Source organism: Hydra vulgaris, chromosome 09 (assembly GCF_038396675.1).
Source record: "Hydra vulgaris chromosome 09, alternate assembly HydraT2T_AEP".
In the NCBI taxonomy this organism is placed as follows: Eukaryota; Metazoa; Cnidaria; class Hydrozoa; order Anthoathecata; family Hydridae; genus Hydra; species Hydra vulgaris.
Window position 1 is genome coordinate 34,538,206 of NC_088928.1, and position 24,227 is coordinate 34,562,432.

At 28.3% G+C, this 24,227-nt stretch overlaps 1 protein-coding gene across 1 annotated transcript; it reads right to left on the reverse strand.

Annotated features, from left to right (window-relative positions):
* Positions 1-293: 293 nt before the first annotated feature.
* On the reverse strand, positions 294-23,395 carry LOC100198277 (polypeptide N-acetylgalactosaminyltransferase 2). Its single transcript, XM_065805482.1, has 5 exons — positions 23,153-23,395; positions 22,998-23,062; positions 6,778-6,946; positions 3,207-3,332; positions 294-599 (listed from the first exon to the last, which is right to left on the reverse strand). Exons 1-5 carry the CDS (start codon positions 23,291-23,293, stop codon positions 321-323), a joined length of 780 nt encoding a protein of 259 aa, XP_065661554.1. The 5' UTR covers positions 23,294-23,395; the 3' UTR covers positions 294-320.
* Between the last annotated feature and the right edge of the window lie 832 nt (positions 23,396-24,227).

Genomic DNA, 24,227 nt, shown 5'->3' on the forward strand with positions numbered 1-24,227 from the left:
TAATTCTTTTAAATAAATTATTTTATATAACTTAATTACTATCAGAAGTCTTCAAGATCAATATTTTTGTCATAACGACCATTGGATGTTGTGGTCTTTTTTCGCATTTTTATTGATAATCGAAGCCAATTCATTAAAAGCTTGTTCTAATTTATGTTAGAATTCATTGTTCTAATTTTGTCCTAAACTCGTTCTAATCTTTCTAATTTTGTTCTAAGCTCGTTCTAATTTCGAGATTAACTGACACCATAGGATCTAACTAACATTTCTATGAAAGATATAACTTCTATCAATTATAAAAATAATCATTTAGCAAAACATTACAATATCAAACTTTCATCCTCCGACACAAGTCGTTGATGAAGAATCAGTTTTTCTGTTTGCTTTCTTTTCTTTTTTAACATAAAGGTGTCATTTAAAATTTCCTCTTGTAAATGGAGTAACACTTCATTCATAATTAACTGCCATCTCTGCCCGCTGTTATCAGTTTTGCAAGGTTGAATATCCACATTTATCTCGTTTTGATATGATGTTGTTAGACAGTAATCTCTTTTTATGTTAGGTATCACATGACCCAGAGTACTGTCTGTTGTCCATATCTAAATTATACAACTAATTTAGTGAAATGATAAATTTAAAGTAAATAGACGAAATGCTAACGCTGCACAGTGAAGCGAAATGGTCAAAAAGCGGCCAAAACTCAAAATTTTGTAAAGTAATAAACGTTTTTATTAAATTATTGTTCCAATTCAAAAACAAACTTAAAAAGTGGGTAATTAAAAACTTTTCAAGTTGTAGACCCCTTTCTGGTTAGAGAAGGGGATTTCAAGTTCAAAATCTTGAAGACTTTCTATTTGGTTCCTAATATCTAATTTTTCAGCTCTTGTTGACTCTTTTGTTTCTTTTTGGTATTGCAGGTGAAGAGGTCTGCAAAATTGGGGGCTTGAAGGTATTGGGTCTGACCATACAGTGATGGTTCCTATTTCCAGTTTCAACGGAACAATTGCAGTATGGAACAAGGATTTTTCGTTTTCAACTCCTGTTGAAAGAGCTGTGTCATCAAACCTTTGATTGTATACACTTTGAGACGAGGCTCCATCCATTCCAGCTTTCATATAGAATTTTCCAGTTGTTTCTGATCCATCTAGACACTCTGTATTAGATATGTTTATAATTCTTGATAAAGTGTGGTTCACCATTGACTGAACATAATATTTGGCAGATGTTTCTAAAATTTCCAAATTTTCTGGAAATATTTTCAATAAAGCAGTATAACCAAAATTTAGATATAAACTATGTGTAAATTGAATATCTGCGCTAAAATGGTATACATTTCATACGGTATACGAGATATAAATGATCAGTAACTAGAATTTTCTCCTCCTTACTCAATGCTTCCATACTGGGCACCTGTCCAGCTTTTTTGATCATTGTTGAACTAACACTAACTCCAATAAAATTATAACTTCTTTTTCACTCACGCTTTTACAGCTGTATGTGTTCCAAAAAGTAACTGGGTTCTTTTGGGGTTTAGATGCGAAGTTATACAAGAAAAACCCTAATTGTTAAAAACATACGAATATCAGTCGTGCCCATGCTTACAACTAAATTATAAGCTTTCTAACTGGACTCTTGTCCTTTTTGATAATTACTTGCTTAATACTTACTCTAAAATAATCTTTTTTGCATTTTCACTAGGGTTTGATGACCTGATGTGCTCTAAAAAGTGACTAGACTTTTGCTCTAGTTGCGAACATTAATAAACACATAATACTATTGTCAAATGAGGATGTGTTACAAAATATTATGGTTATTGGAGCTTGGGAACATGAAGAACCCAAATAACGGCCCCCTCCAACCCTTTGAGAGGGGGCCAAGGGGGGACAGTATTTGAAACAATTGTTTTCAAAACTTAAAATAAAATTTAATTTTATCAATAGAATTCAAATTTCATAAAAAAATCTTTTGGCGTTCAGAAGTAATGACCACGCACAGTTTACAACCCCCTCATTGTGAGAGGGAAAAATTTTACACAGATTTTTATTTTTTATACTTATGCCCATAAATCCATTTCGGGCAATTTGGGGCAGCTGATTTTTTTTTTAGTTATCCATGATAACATCCCTTAAGATAAAAAAGTCATTTCAGGGTGGAACTCTGCGGAACTTTTGAGATATATTATTTTCAAAAACAATATTTATCGGAAAATTTATATCTTCACCTAATATTTTAATTACTCATTTGGCAACAGCTATATTCAATATTTTAAGCTTTTTACTTTTGAAAAAGATAAAAAGCTTAATGATAAAAAAAATAAAAAAATCATCTAAATGAGTAAAAAGAAGTTAAAAATTAGAAAAGTATAAAAAGTTTGCAAATTTTAGCGAACTTTTTTTACTAAGCAGGAAAAAATGCTTCTCTGACTAGGATAGTAGACATGAGAGAACCAAAATATATATTTTTCTTATCATTTGATATTTTTTCTAATAAGTTGTAAAAAAAAAATTAGTGAAAACGGTGTATTAAAAAAATTCCACTTATGGCCACTTTTTGAGCTTTTCGCTTCATAGTGCGCTGCTGAAAACAAAATACTAACGCTACTGAAAACGGAATACTAACACTACTGAAAACAAAATACTAACGCTACTGAAAACAAAATACTAACGCTACTAAAAACAAAAAACGCTACTGGAAACGAAATACTAACACTACTGAAAACGAAATACTAACGCTACTGAAAACGAAATACTAACACTACTGAAAACAAAATACTAACGCTACTGAAAACAAAAAACGCTACTGGAAACGAAATACTAACACTACTGGAAACGAAATACTAACGCTACTGAAAACGAAATACTAACGCTACTGAAAACGAAATACTAACACTACTGAAAACGAAATACTAACACTACTGAAAACGAAATACTAACGCTACTGAAAACGAAATACTAACGCTACTGAAAACGGAATACTAACACTACTGAAAACGAAATACTAACACTACTGAAAACGAAATACTAACGCTACTGAAAACGAAATACTAACACTACTGAAAACGAAATACTAACGCTACTGAAAACGGAATACTAACACTACTGAAAACTACTACTGGAAATAAACAACTACTGACATTAAAATTGAAATAAGAAATTTAATAAAGAGAAGAGTTTGCAGTGTTCCCACTGTGTAAATAATGCACTTACCTGTGTACCGTCATTTTTATCACATCTTTTAAGGACAACCTGTACAGAAATCATATTTTTGATGGATAAACACAGTGGTTTTGACGCTGCTGCTTCAATCAAACCATCTGTTGTGAAGGTTATAGCCTAATAATAATAATTATATATATTTATATATAACCCTCAGAATTAGTGTCGGCATTTGGCAATGCCGACCTGAAAGTATTTGAGATCGACAAAAAACTGCTGACCTTGTTTCTATGCTTTATGGTTAGACCTTCATATCAAATAATTTTTGCCGACCTCATTTTCCTAATTCTGAGGGTTGTATATATATATATATATATATATATATATATATATATATATGTATATATTACCAAAATCTCTCTTGAGCACAAAATGAATAATTCTTTTAAAAAATAAAACAAATTTTTTATTTTAAAAGCAAATGTTTCGACTATATACTAGTCATCATCAGTTTCAAAATTTCCTGTGCTCATACCTATAAATTATAAAATCAATTTAAAATTTTTTATTATTTTACTATTTTTGCAAAAACCCCAAAAAAAGCCATTAAAATTGGACAAATTTCCAGTAAAACAATAATAAAATCAAACAATATGAAAAAAGGAAAGGAAGAAAATTAATGATGATTTAGATCGTTAACGTAGCGGTTATCAATTGATTTTTTTTGCAACATAACTTGAGTCAACATTTTGTTTTGCTCCAAGTTTCACCCACCTTAGCAAAGTAAATAAGGACATTGGAATATCAAAACCAGTGAAATTTCCGTCAAACTTCCGTTTTCTCTGTTGCAGGACTTTGTTTCGAATTATTTATGCTACCTTGAAAATTGTGGTATAACCATGCGGATTATTTTTATATGTATCAACCACCTTTACTTTGCTGAGCAAAGCTGTTTTGACTTTTTACGGCACAGAGGTCATGAAAAAATTATTCCTGGCAAAAAACACTTCTGGAAGTTTCTTTAAATAACATTTAAAGAAACGTCCACAAGCTAATATCCCTAAATAAGGTATTGTAAGTTTTATTGATGTTTTATTAATTTATAGCTAAAATAAACTGTGTGTTAAGAAAGAAAAGCTTTTCTGTTTTTGTTTATTTATAGATAGCAATAAAAAATAAATAATATAAATAGTAAATGAAACAAAATAAAAAATATTTTATTATATAAATAATGTTGATGGACATATAAATTGGATTCATCTTTATTTCTGAAACTTTTTTTAAGTTGATTTTTTTGATGCTGCCTGCGAAATTTAAAGGTTTTTATGCAGGCACAAGAATGCCGTACTAAGCTGATGTTGGGTAAGCAAAAAATTTATTTTGTTTTTTTGCTTTCTGTTATGAAAGGGGTAATAATTAATTGATTATAAAAGCATTGCTTTATTAGGACAGCTTTTGACAATAATATTTTAAAGAAGGTATCAATTAACCTTAATATAAGTAGTTTTTTAGTTTCAAAGTTGTTTTTCAACAACAACAAAAATCATAGTTTATTTATTACATTTTTATTTATTTTTTAAATTGATCATAGAAAAAACGTTGTTTAGAAATACAAATTTAGTTTATGTGCTGTAGAGGGGAACAAGAATTTACTTCTTCTACAGTAGTTTTCCATTTGTTTATCAAAAAAACACTCTTTGCAATTGTAGCATATTAACTTTTAACTTTACATAAATAAAAAAATCTGACCCTTTAAAAATAATGTAGAGGGAAAATAAAAAGGACTCTAAAAAATTTAATACTTAAATAGTTGTTTTTTCTTATTTATAACCAATGTTTCTGTGCAATTTTTTGAGTTTGCTTTGAATTTAAAACTTAATAAAATAATATTTGTGCTAAATTTTTAATAAAAAAGTGTGAGAACAACAGACATTTGAAAAACAATTTCTAATAACTTTTAAACAAATAAATAACCTTGCTATGGTTGAATAAATTTGAGAAAAAAAAAGAATGAATTCAAAAAAAAATGAATGAATTTTTTTTTAAATAAAACTTGTCAAACTTGAAAAAACAAGTAATTACAATAAATAAATTATGAACTTATAAAGAAAGAAAATTACATACTTTTTACATATACTTATTTATGCATGCTGACACTTTTAGGAGGTTGGCAGTTATATGCAGAGGCGTGGTGGCCACAGAGGCTAAGCGGGATTCCCGCATGGGCTTTTCACTTTTTCATCTAAATATGGGTCTTTTGAAAAATTTTAATTGTTTCTACATTTTAAAGAAATTCTACAATCATTTAAAATATTTATGTAAGCACAAATTAAATTTTATTAATCACTTGATTTAAAGTCTTCGACTTTGAGCGCAATTATATTAATATTTTGCATAATAATAACATTGCTCTGAAAACAAAGTAGATGTTTTGAGACTTATGATGATATTTTTTTCATGAGAAAATAATGAACCCATAAAGGGTTTTTAACGATTGTAATGTTGACAAAATAAATTTAAGGAAGTCCGCAGACCCAACAATAATAATAGGTATTATTATTGTTGGACTTAAATTAACTTAATTTAAAATTTATCCCCAAAATATTTTTCTTTAATAAATTAAAACGGAATACAATTACTATATAGTAATTGTATTGCATTTTACAATAATATAAACTGTATAAAGATAAAAAGTTTTTTATCTTTATACAGTTTATATTATTGTATGTAAATAAAGAAATCACTCCGTAATATCCTGTCCTCAGACAGATTAAAAAAAGGATGATGAACTGCTAAATGAATAAACTACATTATAAAAACTTTTATGTTTAAACTATGTCAATAACGGCACCATTTTAAGAGCGGCATTTTACTGTTGTGAGTTTATGCAAAAATGTTAAAAAAAGTTAAAACACCGAATTAAACAAAAGCATAAACTAAAATGAATTTTCTCATAAAATAAAAAGAATTTCTTATTTTTCAAGATTTTCAATATTTATTTTAGAAAAATTTTTTTGCATAATTTAAAAAAATTTATATTATTGTACAATAAAATATATATCATTATATAGTAATAGGAAAATTAAATTTTTTGATTTTTAAATTTGTGTTAGGCTATGTTCTTCAAACAATAAAAAACTAATCGTATTGCCTTGCGATAAAGTTGTGTTTTAAGAAAATCATAACAAAAACGTGGTCGCGCATTGTGTTGTTACCATTTTTATTTTGAAGTATTACAAACAATAATATTAATTATATATATATATATATATATATATATATATATATATATATATATATATATATATTTTTTTTTTATGGGCCTTTACATGAAGCATATATGGTAAAATCCCGCATATATAGGCCTTTAAATAAAAATCCAGCACGGGCTTTTTAGAGCCACCGCGCCCCTGGTTATATGCCGCCATAAAGCAAAAATTGGTTGGCTTTTGTATTGGCAAAGCCAATTTGAATTCGCAACTGTTGATGTAACAACATCTGTTTAAACCCGATACACCCAAAATTGAAAAATTTGAAAAAATTCAGTTTTATGTATTTGATTATTTAGTCAAAATAAATTAATTGAAACATCTTAAAATAATAAAAAATTGTAAAAGAAAACCTGATTTCTACCATTGCCATGACATTCATACATGCCTATAAACATATTTTCTGATGCATCCATTGTATCTAAACACATCATATCTTGGTTAACTAACCCCCCTGAAAAATTTTGCTTTCGGTGTTCAGGTAAAAGACGTCTTTTTTCCATGTGATCTATTTCAATTAGCCTTAATAAAAAACGTTTTTAAAAGTAGAAAGTCAAATAAAACTTTAAAAAAATAAGTTGACAGCATTAAAAAATATATAACAAAATAAAAAAAAGCATATCCATATATAAAAAAAATACTAAAGTAAATAACATATGTCTTAATGTAAATTATGTTTAACTGTGCATCTATGGATTTAATAAAAATTCACTTTTAATAAAAATAACTAAACTTTTTGATATTTTCAGCTTATATTTTTAGCTTATGAAGATTAAATAAGTGGATTTCAATGTTTGAATGCTATTGCACTCAACTCATGAAAGTGATACAATTATAATTAATTCTTTATTGCTTGTGACAATACGAAAGTTGTTTAAAGCAATAAGAAACAACATAATTTTATTATTGACAAACCGAAGACAGGATTAGACATTACAAACAAAAGCAACACAATGAGATAAATTGCTTAAAGTTGTGGTGAGTGAAAACGTTTTGCTTTATATAAGCACTTTATTAAAACTTTGAAAAAAGGGTTATTATTGTTAATTATTGAAATTGTAATAATTGTTAATTAATGTTAATTAATAAGGGTTATTATTGTTAATTATTGAAATTGTAATAATTGTAAATATTGTTAATTATTGAAATTGAAATAATTGTAAATTATTGAAAAGAAACAAATATTTTTAAATTGTATAAACATTTTATGCAAAATTTTTTTCTTAATAAGGTAAATTTTTATAATAGTAATCATTTTAAAATAATTACTCATTTCATTAGTCAAGTTAAATAAGAAAAAATTTTTAAACAATTCTTTGTAAAAATAGAAACAAAAAAACAAACCAATTAAATCATTGCATTGCAATGGGAAGATTTTAATTTAACTTATTGATAATTTAAGGTAACTTAAAAAAAAATATATTTTAAAATATTTTTAGAGAGACCTTGAAAAATAATTTCAAATGTTTAAATTTATTTTAAAAAAATACATGCCAATAAAAAAACATTTAAATATAACATTTGATTTAAGCAAAAAGTGTTTATTTTAAAGGATCATTATAATTAATTTTCAATTTATTTAAAGCCTTCGCAAAAAACAAAAAACTTTAGAAAAGATCAACAATCATAAGTTATTTATAACGTACGGATTTTTTTAAAATTGCATGTAAATTGTTAAAACATTAAAACAGCTGTGGTCAAATTGTTAAAAAAAAATTATAAGTGAGGACAATTACAGTGTGCAATTGCGCACCATTCCTGCCAAATCTGCCTCTTTTCTATCTAATGCATGATAAAATCTTTCAGTCACAGTAAGTCAGTTGTAGAGCAAGAGGATCGAAAACCATAATGATTGTCTGACAGTAAGTTATCTGACTCAAGATGGGATGTGAGAAATTTGTTTATCAAAGACTCAAAGACCTTGCTAATAACAGAAAGAAGACTGGTTGAATGATAATTAGGGGGTCAGAATGTTCTCTAGAGTTTTTAAAAAATTGGAACAACAGATGCCATTTTCCAGCAGCCAGGTAAATAAGACTCAGTCAAGCACTTATTAAATAGTTTAGAGAGGATTGAAGAGAGTTCCAGAGAACAATTTTGTAAGACTGTGACAGGAATATTGTCTGGATCAGTAGCTGTAGAAGAGTTTAATCGAGATATGACTTTAGCAACGGAAGCTAGATTGATTTGAATGTCTAACCTGTTTAATTGGAATGGAAGGAAGAGAATGGCCTTAAGATTTGAGTCGAATTAGTAAAAAAGTTCTTTGCAAATAGTTCTTCTTTAACTTTAGGAGAGGTAAATAGATCAGTCCCATGAATAAGAGTTTGATTGTTAGACCTACCTTTGTTAACGACTGCTGTTGAAGATTTTCCAAAAACCTCTAGAGTCTAACTTCTGAGATAAGATACAAGATTTAGTGAACTGAGAATAATGGAGCTTAGCATCTGACAGCACCTTTTTACATCGATTTCTTGCAATAATAAATAGCCTTTTGTTCTCAAGAGAGTTGTTCTTTTAAAAAAGATGAAAAAAATGATTATGATTAGATATTGCATCTGCACAAAAGGGTGAAAACCATGGAGTAGAATGAGGCTTGACTTGGAACCGATGAGAAGGAATAAAAGCTTCCATTCCTGCCTCAATACAGGAGGTTATGTAGGAGGCACATTTTTCAGCTGAGAGAGAAAAGATATCAGCCCATAGACGGTCACAAAGAAAATCACAAAAAGAATTCCAGTCAATTTAGTCTTGTAGTAAGTAGTGCGATGATAGGGAGAGTTCAAAAAGGAAGTACAAGATGAAAGATTTAAACAGATCATTGCATGGTCAGATCTACCTAAAGGAGAAAAAAAGAAACTAAACACAAGCTAGGATCAGAGACTAGACATAAATCAAGGAGAGAAAATAAATTATTAGGGTTGTCATGGAAATGAGTCACAAAGTTAACTATCTGAGTAAGAGATTGAAAAATTTAATTTATTGATATAATAAAAGTTATATCAATAAATTTGCACATGGGAAAATTTCCAAAAAGAAAACACATCTACTAACTTGTGTTCATTCATTTATTATAAACACATTTTTATGCTATGTAAAAAGATAAACTAATTAAAAGAGCTGGAAAACTAAGCTGAACTAAACAAAACAAAGTATAAAAAAAAGCTAACCCAAAAAATGAAAAGAAATTTTTACAAAAGAGACGATAAAAAAACTTTACTGAAAAATTATAAAAATTCTATTTAATAAAAATTATAAAAAGTCTATTATAAAAATACGCTCTATCGATTTATTTTTTAATTACACAGCCTGGTTTTTGTCTTGCCACATCACACCCATGACAGGTCTGCACATTTGCTAATTTTTGCAACTGCTTTGCATGTATGTCAGATTGCATTTATACAAGTTTGCACTTTAACTCCAATGAAGATTCACAGTTATGAAATTTGTACTTATTCAGTGGCTCTAACAATACATAACTACAATAAAAACTATTTGCAACACCAATATTGCGGAAATGCGAGATTATTGCAAAAGCAAAACTAATCAAATAAAAAAGCAAAGAGATTTCAAAATACGTAAAATTGGTATCAAAAAAACACTTTGCAATATGATGCAAAGATCTATGACATTGTTGTGATATAACTAGATATACAGTTCAAGATACTATAGAAAAAGGAAACATTTATAATTTACAACTAACTTTAAACCAAGGCAAATCTACTTTCATATCAAATGAAAATGAAATTTTTATTGGAAACTAATTTAGTACAATTAACTCATACAAATAAAAATGATTATTGAATATTTCATATTAGTTTAGATTATAAGGTTTTAACAAATAACTAAAGCTTACTCAATCAAACATTTGACCTTTTTAAAGCAAAATTTTAGTTATTTTCACACTAGCTTTTAAAACTTTTTAAACTAGTTGATTCATATGCTTCATTATTTATGGCATCCAAATGTTGTTGGTACTTACTCTCATATGCTAAAAAAATGAGGGGGTGGGGATTAACATTTAATTTTTTAGTTCTTTCTGCTTCCTCCCAGGCTTATCAGGACTCCCATTATTAATTTTTAAGAAATGTAAAATAATTTTTTTACTTTAAGAAATCATTTTTTTTTCCCTTCCTCAAATATGGTAAATTAAGAACCCCTATTTGGTTGGCACCCCTAGGCAGTTGCCTATACTTGCCTTATGGCAAATGTGCCTATGTATATGCATATGTATATGTGTATGTATATATATATATGTGTACATATATATATATATATACACATACAAACATATATATGTGTGTATGTGTATATATATATACATATAATATATATATATATATATATATATATATATATATATATATATATATATATATATATATATATATATATATATATATATACATATACATACACATACATACACTAAAAGTTTAGCATCTATAAAGCTGATCAAGATAAACTAATAAAGTCACTCATTAAAACAATTGATGAGCTAAAAAATTGAAATTTACTGCTAACAGAAAGACTCATAGTTTTAGAAAAAGCTAAAAGTACACCATCTACCTCTGTATCAAGGGCTAGTGTTGTTAATGGAAGAACAACACCTAGAAGATCAACCGAACAATTAAATTAAATAAATGCAGTTGTTGCCAAAGCAAAAGGTGAATGTGATGTAGCGTTATATTTATACTTACACAGCAAAAGATTTTTTTAATGTAGTAGAGGATGCTTACACACCAGAATCTTGTGTTTCAAAACAAAGAAAATCATACAGAACTGGGTGATAAGATGAAAAATAAATTAACACATTGCTTGCAGGTACATTTCCTAGCAGCTATGCAAGGATAAACTAAAGATTATTTTGAATTTAAATTGATTTTTTTAAACACTAAAATACAGATAAAATACCAAAATACAGAAAAACAAACCACATCATTACACTAATTAGTACTGGACAAACACTTAAGTAACAACATTCAGAAAACATACTTGCATACTTGCATGTGTCCTGCATGCAATGTGTTAATTAAACAACTTCATCAATGAATGTCCCGAATTAAATGTTAACCAGTTACCTCTTACATTGAACTAATATAGATAACAATTGCTAGTGTTGCCATTGCACATTTTCCAAACCATTTGACATAGTTGACTCAATAACTTCAATACATTCCCTTAGACTTAGTCAAAAGGAAATGAGAAAATTAAAATTTCTATTTGCTTCAAAAGACATTTTAAAACAACTAATCTACTTGAATAAAGAAAACTACTTGAATAAAGAAAAAACCCTTTTCTCTCAAATAAGCATACAAGCAGATTTTATAAGCATACAAGCGAATCTCATGAGCATATATTTTTAAAACCAAAGAGATTTTTTGATGATGTATTTGAAAACCATATTTATGATTAGCTATGTAGTTATTATTTTTTACTGTCTTTACTTTTTATCTTCCCACATCTTTTCAGTCATCTAGTGTTATATTTTTTAGCCAGAAAAAATATTTTTCTTACAAGTCTTTAATGAACTTTTTTGGATTTCTCAATTAACGGCAGCCCTTGGAATTAGAAGTAAATATTTTAGCTATTTTTGGTCAGTATCAGGTCAGCACAAAATTTTTAACAAAAAGGTTTTACCAAAACAATATAGAAACAAGCTCTGCAGGAATTGCCAATGGTGATCTTAATTCCAAAGGCTGTAAAGGTTATATAGACCCACTGTGAGGTGGAATGTGACACTGACAAAAAAGAAGTCAAAAATTTATTAAAAATGTGTGATTATAAAAAATGCGTGATTATTAAAAAACAACCCTTACGGCATTGTTCACAAAAAAAAATCTTTTATTTTAATTAAATCTAGGGATTGCATCTCGAAACTTAAAAATTCCGGAATTCGTTTTTATAATAGTTTTAAATTCCAAAAATTTTTCCAGCGAATTCCAAAATTAAAATTTATTTTTTCGTGCTCTCTCCAACTTTTAAATTGTGTTTTTTTTTCTGTACATATAAACATTTTACATTCTAATTCTATAAGAAGAAAACAATTGTAAATTACAGTTATCCTGCATAATACAATTAGACAGAGAAAACATTCCTATATTGCAGTTAACAGTTTTATATCTTCATTTCATATCCACATCTAATTATTTGTTGAGATTTGCTTATTAGGTTATTACGTTATTGCAGTTAATGATTTCATGTCTTCATTTCATTTCCGCGTGTAATAATTTTTATATTTGGTATAACCTTGTGTTTGTGTCATATTTTACAATTTTCAATAGTGTTGAGATTTGCTTATTGGAGCACGGTGTGTATTGAATTATTTAGATCAATATTTTTTAAATAGGTAAGCAAATAATAGCAGGAATAATAGCAGTTTTAATTCATTTAATAACTATTTATATTATTTAATAACTATTTAATTCTAATTTTGTTTTGTTTAACAAGTTAAATTATTAACTAATTTTGTTTTGTTTAACAAGTTAAATTATTAACTGCTAGTTCAACGACAACACCGCAGCACACACATTTAAGAACAATACACAATATTGATATATTAAAACAGGATGTCGTGCAAGATGAAGTCCAGAAAGCAGTGCATCAAAAATGATGATTACAAACTATTTATTCAACAAAAAAGATGAAACACTTTCTGCAATCGTATCATGAATGTGTGTCTTAGATAACATGTCATTCAAAGTTTTCTGTGCGTCTATCGATTTGAGAAATTTTTTTTTGGCTAGAGGCGTCGAGATTATGTATTACCAAAATCACCTAACTTTCATATGTTTTGCAATATGGTTTTAGAATACGCACAAAAAATGCGGACTAAAACGATGCAGGATTTTATAAATTTAAAAGAAGATGGAACAAGATTTTACTTAACTCTAGATGAATGGACATCTTCAAGAAACCGATGTTATTTAAATGTGAATGTCCATGGCAAGAAACAGTTTGGGAATTTAGGTTTAGTACCTGTTAAAAAAAGTATCTTGCAGAGAAATGCATTACAACTCTGAAAACCACATTGCAAGACAACAATCTAAATATCGATAAAGATATTATGTCTATAACAACTGATGGAGCAGCTGCAATGCAAAAAGTTGGACAGCTTTTACCATGTAATCAGCAGTTGTGCTTCACACATGCGATACATTTAGCTGTAATCGATGTTCTGTATAATAATTCGAATACAACTGAATTGGTGGCTCACACATATACAGAAAATGTTAGTGTTGAAGATCAAGTAAGTGACTTCGATGAATCGGATGAGGAATACATAGAAGATGAAAATGTTGGTTTGATTGAACAAACTTATAATAAAGCTGAGCTTGTTGAGACTGAAGAATTTGGATTTAGTTTTCTCATCAAAAAAGTTCATTCAATTGTAAAGAAATTTTGTTTTTCAAGGACATTAAATAATATTCTTCAAGTATACGTGAAACAAGGATTTGGAAAACAATTGAAATTTATTATGGACACTAGAACTAGATGGAATAGATAGTCGAAATGCTTGCAAGGTTTAACAAGCTAAAAAGCTGTGTTAGAAAAGCATTGATTGACAATGCATCTGATATCGTTATTCTAGATGCTGAAATTTTGTCGATTAAAAACATTATCAATGTACTTCTTCCAGTGAAGCTTACTGTTGAAGCCCTTTGTTGAGAAGATACAAATCTGCTTTCTGCTGATGCAGCATTTTCTTTTATGCTTGAGAATTTTGGATCTGATGAACTTTCATTAAAATTAAAGAAGAAATTAGAAGACCAAATAAGCCAAAGACGAACTAATGTGTTTAGAACTCTTCAGTATTTACACAATGGCAGAAAAAGTGAGATTCACACATCTTTCACTAGACCATTAAAAAAAAAAAAAGCTAAAGTTATTGAAAACTTTGCACAAAGATTGATATTTAATACTAACATGGAAACTTCCTCAGGCAAGCAGTCAGAAGCTGATGATGTGATAGAGGTGATGTTGGAAGAACAAACTAAGCCATTAACATTAATGCAAAAGTTGGAGAACAAAATTCAATTGAATTTATCGCCCAACATAACATCCAACTCAACAAATAATAAATAGGAGCTTAATTTCTGAAAAAAAAATTCTTTGAAGAGAACAGCATTCATGGCAAAATATTAGTCTGTCTACTCATATTTTGATTCCGCCATCGAGCGTGGAGTCTGAGCGAGCCTTCTCAATTGCTGGTAACTTTTGTACAAAAGTTCGAACGAGAATTCGGTATAATTTGATATTCCATTTTTATTTTTAAAGAAAGTATTTTTTATGCAATAAATAACAATGAATTATCTCAAATAAATTATTTTTATAGACATAAAATTTTTTTAAATATTTTCAGAATTCGACCGAATTCCGAAAAAATTTAATTTCGAATTCCAATTTTTTTATTTTCGTCAAAATTTGCATTTCCTAATTAAATCCTACATTTTTCAAAAAAATTACATTAATACTTTTTTCTTTCATGCAGGAAATGGCCGGTTTTAACAAATAAAGAACAAAAACTCATCAAAATTTTTGAGTTTTCAGGTAAAATTTTTCAAGTTTTGCATAAAGTTTGAATTACAATAATTAATAAAAATAATAGTAATTTGTGACATTTTTATTTTTCTTTAAAAGTTTTACTATAATTATTTTTAACATAAACTTATTTAATTTAAACATAATTTGTTTTATGCAAAAAATAAGAAAATTTTTTTTCTGTATTTTTGCAGTAAAACTAAAATTTTCACTGGATAAATATAAATAGAACTTTATAAAGCATTTAAAATAACATTTAGAAACAAAAGGAAAAAAATTACATTGTAAAATTTTAAAGTGTTCCTAACCACTCTCTACAAGCCTAACTTAATTCTATTCTAACTTAGTTCTATATAAGAATTAACCATACAAAAAATTAAACCAATTTGAGCAACTTAAAGGGTTGAGAGGATCTCAACATTTTGTGCAAGCACCAAATTTCATGATATTTGAGCAGAAGTCACATTGTTTAATGTTTTTACTGATTATATAATTACTTATAACTTGTTACTATGAATAATAATCTTTTCTTTATCAAATTGAATTTATCAGTCACACGTGAAGGCCTTAAAACAATTTTTTTTTTTTAAATAAACATTGTAAATAACTCATTAACAGTAATTATGACAATCTTTATTATTTACTACTTTTCTATTTCCTTTAATTATTATACATACATTAGTATATAAAAACAGTTGAAAAAAAAAAGCTGAAGTTTAGCTCGTTGGTAAGGTCACTAATTACTTCTCTTCAGCAAGAGAATTTGTTGCAAATTACAAACAATAATGCCATCCCCTACCTCATCTTTAACCATCTCAAAGATCATCTCGCTGCAAAAAAACAGCGTTAAAAAAAGTCAAAAAAGAGAATTTTTCAAATCTAAAAAATTATATTTTATAAACCTGTTCTGTGTAATAAAATAACACTGGACTTGAAAAATTTTTGAATCAAAGTTTTTTAAGTCCATCTAAATTCAGTATTTAAACATTGATCCCTAATAATATCAAATAAAAGTTGACAAGATAAAATATTTCCAAAAGCATGTCATGTTGGTCCTCAAATGAAGCAAAATTAAAAAACACTTTCGAAAAAACCAATCATTCTATACAAATTCAATTATATTTATTTTATACATCTTATTATCTTTTTAAAGTGTTTTTAAAATATTTATTTAGTATTTGTAACTGCTATAACTGGTATGAGCCAGTGAGTGTGGTATTAACACACTATGACAGCCAATTCGCTTGATTACTACTCATCGAGCAATCAAGACCTGCTTTAAAACTGTTAACTGATTGTGCTTTAACCAACTCAATTGGCAAGCTATTCCAGAAATTGGTTGATCTATTAAATAAAAAGTTTTCACGACAGGCTTGCTTAATGATTTCTTTGACATGATTAAAGCTGTGACCTCTTGTTTGAGTTTGTTGAATATTAATTTTTTGATTGTTTCCAAATCGTTGAAACCGTTGAAGAATTTAAAAAGCTGAATCATATCTCCTTTTTGTAAAGGTAGTCAAGTCGAGAGCTTTTAGACGATTCAGTTGATATTTTTAAGTGATGGTATTAATGGAGTTGCACAATGTTGGACTCTTTCTAATAACTCAATTTCTCCCTTTCGAATAGGTGACCAAACTGGTACTGCAAACTCTAACAGTGATCGCACAAAAGAAACATAAAGTATTCTCAACAGTCAAATATCTAAACAAATGAAGCGTTTTCTAATCCGACCCAACATTTAGTTGGTGTTGCCTACACATTTTATTACATGATTTTTCCATTTTAGATTGCTTGAGAAGATTACTCCAAGATCACTTTCAGATTCTGTTGTTTAACTTTTGTTCATTGATATAAAGGGGTGATTTTTTGTTATACCGGCCAATGTGCATGACCATACATTTCGAAATATTAAATTTCACAAGCCAGTCTTGAGTCCACTTAAAAGCTAAATCAAGGTCTGATTGCAAAGAAAGCGTTGATGCACTGGAAAGCATTTCATTAAAAATTTTGGTATCATCTGCATACAGTTTGGTTAGGTTTTTTAGAGTTTCAGGTAAATTGTTTATAAATAGTAAAAACTAGAGTGGTCTACTTACTGACCCCTGTGGCACACTAGGGTGTTTCATTTCCGACAAATTTTCGAAAATGATTACATTACATGCATAACGGGGTAAATAATGTGCCAAAAAAAAGTCTGAAAAATTTTCAAAATTTTAAAATGTCATCTAGAGGTCGCCATCTTGAAAAAGCAGCGTTTTTTACACTTTTTTAACTGTAAACTTGAAAAACTTAAAAAATAATTAAATTTATGTTACGTTACTGGGTGTATATATTAAAGGTTATTATATGAACATTTGGTGAAATTTTCAGAAAAATTGGTAAATGTCTAGAGGTCGCCGAATTATAAAGTTTTATTTTTTCAACATATTTTTTTGCTGAATAATTGCTTAAATGCTTTCACCTTAAATAAAATGCATAATTTACGTTTTGAGCATAATTGACCACTAAAAGTTGTTGCATGATTAAATAGTTTGCAAAATAAACATCTGGACGTATGTATATAAATTTCATAAATTTATTTTAAAAAATTCGTTCTTATTTCAATTAGCAAAATTGAAATATTAAAACAATTTTAAAACTAGTTGGAAAAGCGAATATTTTATTGTAACAATGAACCTAAGAAAAAATAATCAAGATTGGTTAATTGGTTACCCTGAATCCAATAAATTATCAAGTTTCAGTTGTCTACAAACAAAAAAACATGTTTTGGGTAGATACTCTCATTTACATTTTTATTCAAAAGGCGACACTTCTGCAAGAGATATTTTTAAACTTGTTCTTGGTGAGCTTAAGGAAGTTTGGGAAAAAGCTGGAGTACCAGTTCGTTCAGATAACTCTTGTCTTTCATTGCTTACCAAATTGTTTGTGGAAATGGTGAAAATAAAAAAAATTGATCACGCAAGTCGAGATGTTAAAGCTGGAAAAGAAAAAATTGTCACATTTTGTAATGAACTTGAGAAACTTTGCGACATTTCAGCAGTAAATGCATATGAACAGTTATTAGTATCACGTAGACCAAAATGGAAAGAAGATTGGGCATTTTATGAAGATCAAAAGAGTAGCAGAAAGTATCATATGACAGGTAGCATCGATCTAGGTGTTTCAAAATTTTTAGAACGTCGAGAAGATAGACTAAGCATAGATTTTCGGAGAAGTTCAACCGAAGATCAAAAATCGAGTGCCTTTGATGTCAGTGAAATAGTTGAAAGTGCTGACGAAGAAGATCAAAAAGATACAGAGTTTACTCCTTTACCACTAAAGAAAAGAAAGGTGCCTTTAACAAATTCACTAGAGATATCATCAAAGAAGCTCTCAGAAGTAACGGCATCTGTGGCTGATCGATGTTGTTTATCAGTTCGCCAACAACTTTTATTTCAATCCACTATCATCTGCAAAAGCGGAGGCAAACTTAATGAAATTTCTATGTCAGTATCAACTGTGCATCGTCAAAGACAAACCTAAAAAGGCCATTTTGCACTGGGATTCGAAGCTTTTTCATTTAGACATAGCTCATAATGAAGAACGTGTAGCAGTTCTTATTAGCGGATCTCTTAACGGGTACTTATTTATTTATTTATATAAATCCTATGTATATTTTTTATTTTTGTATTCAAAGAAACTAACTTAAGTTTTATTTGCAGGCTGAAACTTATTGGTGTACCTTTGATTAAAGATTCGACAGGTAAAACTCAATGTGACGAGGTCGTGAAACTTGCGCAAGATTGGAACATTTTGGAAAACATTGTTGGTATATGCTTTGATACAACAGCAAGCAACACAGGTAATAAAAAAGGAGCAGCAACTTTAATTGAAATTGAGTTAAAGAGACCTCTTCTATGGCTCGCATGTCGCCATCATCATAATGAGCTACACATTAAGCATGCATTTACCGCATTAAGAGGAGGTAGCAAAAGTCCAGATGAACCTATTTTTCAACGTTTCTGAGCCGAATTTTCTAGAATTGATATTGATTACTCAAACCTGAATTTTTTTAAATGGCCTACTGATATTAAATCAGAAATATTTAATCAAGCAAGTTTAGTTCTGAAATGGGCTTACCAATGCCTCGAAGAGAAAATATTTCCGCGAGAAGATTATCTTGAGTTAATTGAATTAACTATTATCTACCTTGGGGGGAAACTATCAATGGAAAGAATATTCAAAATTCACAAACCAGGTGCAATTCACAATGCCAGATTTATGTCACATTCCATATATATTTTAAAAATGGAACTCTTATCTAATAAATTTATTATGTCCAATAATGAGCAAATTATGATCCACCGCATGGCTAAGTTTATTAGTCTTTTTTATTCGATGCAACTTCTCCGCTCGAGGATTTCCGTATTTGCTCCAGTTGATGACTTCAAATTTTTTTTTGCAATGAACTGGTATCAAGAAGAATATTCAGATATCGCAACCGCTGTAATTTCGTCGATTAACCGTCACCTTTGGTATTTAACAGAAGAGCTTGTTATTCTATCTTTATTTAATGAAAAATTGTCAGAATTTACCAGAACAATAATGGCAAAGAAACTTTTTTCTACCCCAAGACCAAAAACATTTTTAATTGGGAAACCAAAATTTCCGACATTAAGTTCTTCAACCGTTATTTATTTTTTAATTGGACCACGGTCGTGGCTTCTTTTTGATTTATTAGGACTAATAAACAACCAGGAATGGCTCCAGATGAATCCACAAGAGTGGAAATTCTTCCAAGATTATCGAACTGCAGACAATTTTGTTAAACAATTAGAGGTAACAAATGATTGCGCCGAAAGAGGAATAAAACTTATTGGTGATTTCCGCGAGTGTGCACAAAATGAAGAACAACGACAATTCATTTTGCAAGTTGTCGAACAACACAGAAAGCAAAATCCATCCGATTCGAAATCAAAACTAATTAATACTTTATAGTATTTTGTATGTTACTAATATCTTCTTTATTAATTATTATTCTTAGAAAAGCTGAAGCCTAAAAATAGCCCAGTTAAATTTTTTTTTAAAAATAACAAGTTTTTTAGCTTTATATTTTAATACGGCGACCTCTAGACATTTACCAATTTTTCTGAAAATTTCACCAAATGTTCATATAATAACCTTTAATATATACACCCAGTAACGTAACATAAATTTAATTATTTTTTAAGTTTTTCAAGTTTAAAGTTGAAAAAAGTGTAAAAAACGCTGTTTTTTCAAGATGGCGACCTCTAGATGACATTTTAAAATTTTGAAAATTTTTCAGACTTTTTTTTGGCACATTATTTACCCCGTTATGCATGTAACGTAATCATTTTCGAAAATTTGTCGGAAATGAAACACCCTAGTGGCACACCACTGATAATTTCTGGCCAAGAGGATACATTTCTTTCCCAAGAGGATACATCTTAACTCTTTGTTTTCTTTCTTTTAAAAATGTTTCGATTTATTGTATTATCAGAACAGATATTCCATAAGCTGTAAGTTTAAGCAACAATCTTTTATGTGGCACTGAGTCAAATGCCTTGGCAAAATTCAAAAAAAAAATTTTTGTGTGATATTTTTAATTAAAAAAGTGTCACGCAGCATATATGAAGTATGCATGAAGAATATGGATCTTTGTTAGATTAAGATTAAGTATTTATATGATTTATAATTAGATTTTAAAGATAAATTTTTTTTTTAAACTGAGATGTTATTTTGATGAATTTATATAATTAGATTAATAACCAACATTGGGATTTGCATAAATAAAAGTACATAAATCTGACATATGGATGGTGAGCAAGCTAAGATGACTAACCCATTTAGTATAAATTATTGAGTTTTAATGAATAACTTTATTATTTACTCTTTACTTTCTTACAATGAGTTGTAGATGCAGCCATTGTATAATAACTTTTATTAAACATGTTGTGTTGCCTACATGGATGCAAAGTAGAATAGAGATTAGAACTGTTGCAGCTTTGGACTATGATAGATGGTTCATTTTGGCTGCTTAATCATGCAAGCTATACCAATTTTTATTGCTATTTTTAGACTGATATAATTGAATCTTGCCTTCGTCTTTGAGCCTATGGAGTTATTAAGAGACTGGGGTCCCAGCCCCTGCTAAATAAGGGACTTTTAGCAAGGGTTAATAGCCGTAATACCTTATATAGAATAAATTTATGCATGTATTTACTATTTATTAAATAATGGCAAGTAATATGGCATAAAATATCCTTCATATTTATTAGTGACATACCGATAGTACTTTGTTGGCCTATGCCGATACCAATGGATTAACTAATTATTAAAATTTTGAAAATATAAAACCATGCAACTTTAAATTGTGTAACCTTTTTCATAGAATCAGTACTGGTAAACAAATACTTGAATCCAAATCAAGGTCAAACCATTATTTTAAAAAATATGAGATAAACTCAGTTAAAAAATTGTATATTTTGTAGTTTTTTTTACTATGAAAAGAAAATTTTTAAAAAAAGAAAACATTTAATATTTAATTAATACAAACAGACAATCCTTTTATACTTTTATTAATTGTTTGCTCTAATTGATTTAAATAATAAATTATACAAAAGCTTTAACTAATATGACATTCTTTTCATATCACTAAATAAAATATTATTTTTAAGGTTTATGATTGTAATCATAAACCATTTTTAAATTGCGTCCAAAAACTATTTCTTTAACCCTTTGATGGTATCACTGATTAAGAAAGAAAAACTTTATAGTTCAGATCAATGAAATTTTGGACTATTTTGCTATATCAGAGCAATAACATACTTGCAGCAACATATAAGATAAATTTATGTTATTACTTGAATTTTAAATCCGATCACATTAAACACAAAAAACCATATAAAATAGAGAAGCATAGTTTACTTTGCGCGATCAATATAGTGTGAACATTAAATTAGATCACCTAAAAAAATACATAAAATGGTTTTAAATTGATGGTGTTCATGCATTTTTATGGAATAACTTTCAAATCTTTTTCCAAAATAAATGCAAGTGTTCCAGTTAAAACGCTGCTCTAATTTCAGTAACTCTTTTCTATTCATGTTGTAATATTTGCCAAGAGTAAAGATGACCAGATGGATATTTGGTGTAACTCTAACAAGGTCTAACAAGACAAGAAAAAAGGCATGATCTTAAACAGAGATTAAGAATAATGATTATATTGGAAGATGTTCATCAGAAAAGATTAAGGTTGTTTAAGTATGTTAAGCAATGAGGAAGCAGATGATTTAAGTATCAGCATATACATTATTCACTGAAAAATGTCAAACTTTGTAGGTTAGTCCAGGTGACTTGCACACCATCCATATAGAGATAAGAATAAAAAAAACATATATTGACTGAAATATCAAGATAGATGTAAATAAATGTATTTAATTAGGGATCAGGGTTAGGCTTAGAGATCTTTTCAGGGCTTTAATGTGGCTATAATTTAAAATTGTTTCACTATTAATTGGCAGCAAAAACCAAGCTGTTTAAGCTTCTTTTAAAGTTTACTTTTAATTAAATTTAATCATCATGTGTTAAAGAGAAGTGATTTAAATCTAATCATCAAATGTGTATTTTTGCAATTTTTTAAACTTAAGCACCATTTTAAAAGTACTTTCCTTAAATTTTTAGATCTATGTTTTTATACAATTCTTAATAAACATAAAACTCTCTTTCATAACCAGTCATAAAAATACAAGGGTGGAAAACTAAAACTGTGTCTGAAATTCAGTTACATTTAATTTAGCTAACTATTTGTTAATAATTTATTAGGTTATGATATATAATATAACATCATCTAATTAATTATTCATGTATCTTATTATTTGAAGTAAATTATTAAATATGTATTAGAAAAACTTTTAACGCGACTTTTCTAACCTTGCAACTTTTCTAGCCTAAACTCAGTATTTAAATAGCAGATTATAATGTAAAATGAATTTGAACATAAGTTGAAAATGCAAAAACAAAAATTACCTACTCTTCAATAAACCCAAACGAATATGGACATTTATCTTGCTTCGAAAAAATTAACTTAGATTCCATCTAGATTCAAATTTTTAAAATTATTCATTACAAATATGTATAGAAATAGTAAATAGAATCTGGTGTGAATAGCATTATGTAAAAACGTACTTCGTTTTCTTCTTCATTTTCTGTAAAAGATCTTTTCACGTCACGGTAGTATTTAAGGTTAGTGCGATAAAACAATAAACTTGTGAAAAAGATTAGAGAACAGACTAGCACAGATGTAATCGCAACCCAAACATTTTTCATATTATCTTTTTATTATCTTTATATTTCTTTTACTATTGACTAAAATTTTAATTATTGAATTAGTTAGAATCACGTGACTTTATTACGCAACCAAAAGTAACCATATTGAATTAAGGAAATGCTAATGATCATTGCCGTAAAATTAATGGGGGAAGGGAGGAGGGCACGCTACTTCCTTTCCGCGCTCTTAAAGTCAGTCAACTGGCGCCCCCTTAAATATAAGTTTCTCAATAAAAAATTCTGCGTTTATTTAAATGGAAATAAAATACTAGGTAACAACAAACCATTTTTTACACAACAGTTTTACAAATTTACCCGTATTTATGGCAGAAAATAAAACAGAAACGTTTTGAAAAAATCTCTTATAGAAAATCTCTTATAATCATAATGTATACAGTCGATAGATTTTAAACATAGTTTGATGTATTAAAACAACTGTAAAAGTACAGTGACAGATGTTTATAACATGCTGAGAGCATTGACTCATAACGTTGAAATAACGTTGAACTAACGTTGAAACCTAACGTTAAATTTACGTTGATTCAACGTTTAGAATGAAAGTTTTTTTCAACGTTAGGTTCAAACGTTATATCAACGTTGATTCGACGCAAAAAAACGTTATAAAAACGTTGAATTTACGTTGAAACAACGTTTAAAATGATAGTTTTTTTAACGCTGATTTATCAACGTTGAACCGACTGTTAAAAAACGTTTTGTTATTACAGAAACCGTTGATAAAAACTATGATCACAATCAAAACGTGCTATGCATGTTGAATAGTGTTGTTGTACATCTCTATTACATTATCACGGTATATTATGGATATTAAATCTACTCATAGTCTATACTTAGACTTTTTCAGTTTAGTTTAGTTAAAATAGTATGATTAAAGAAAGAGATAAAACTTGTTTTATTGAAACATATATTTAAATAT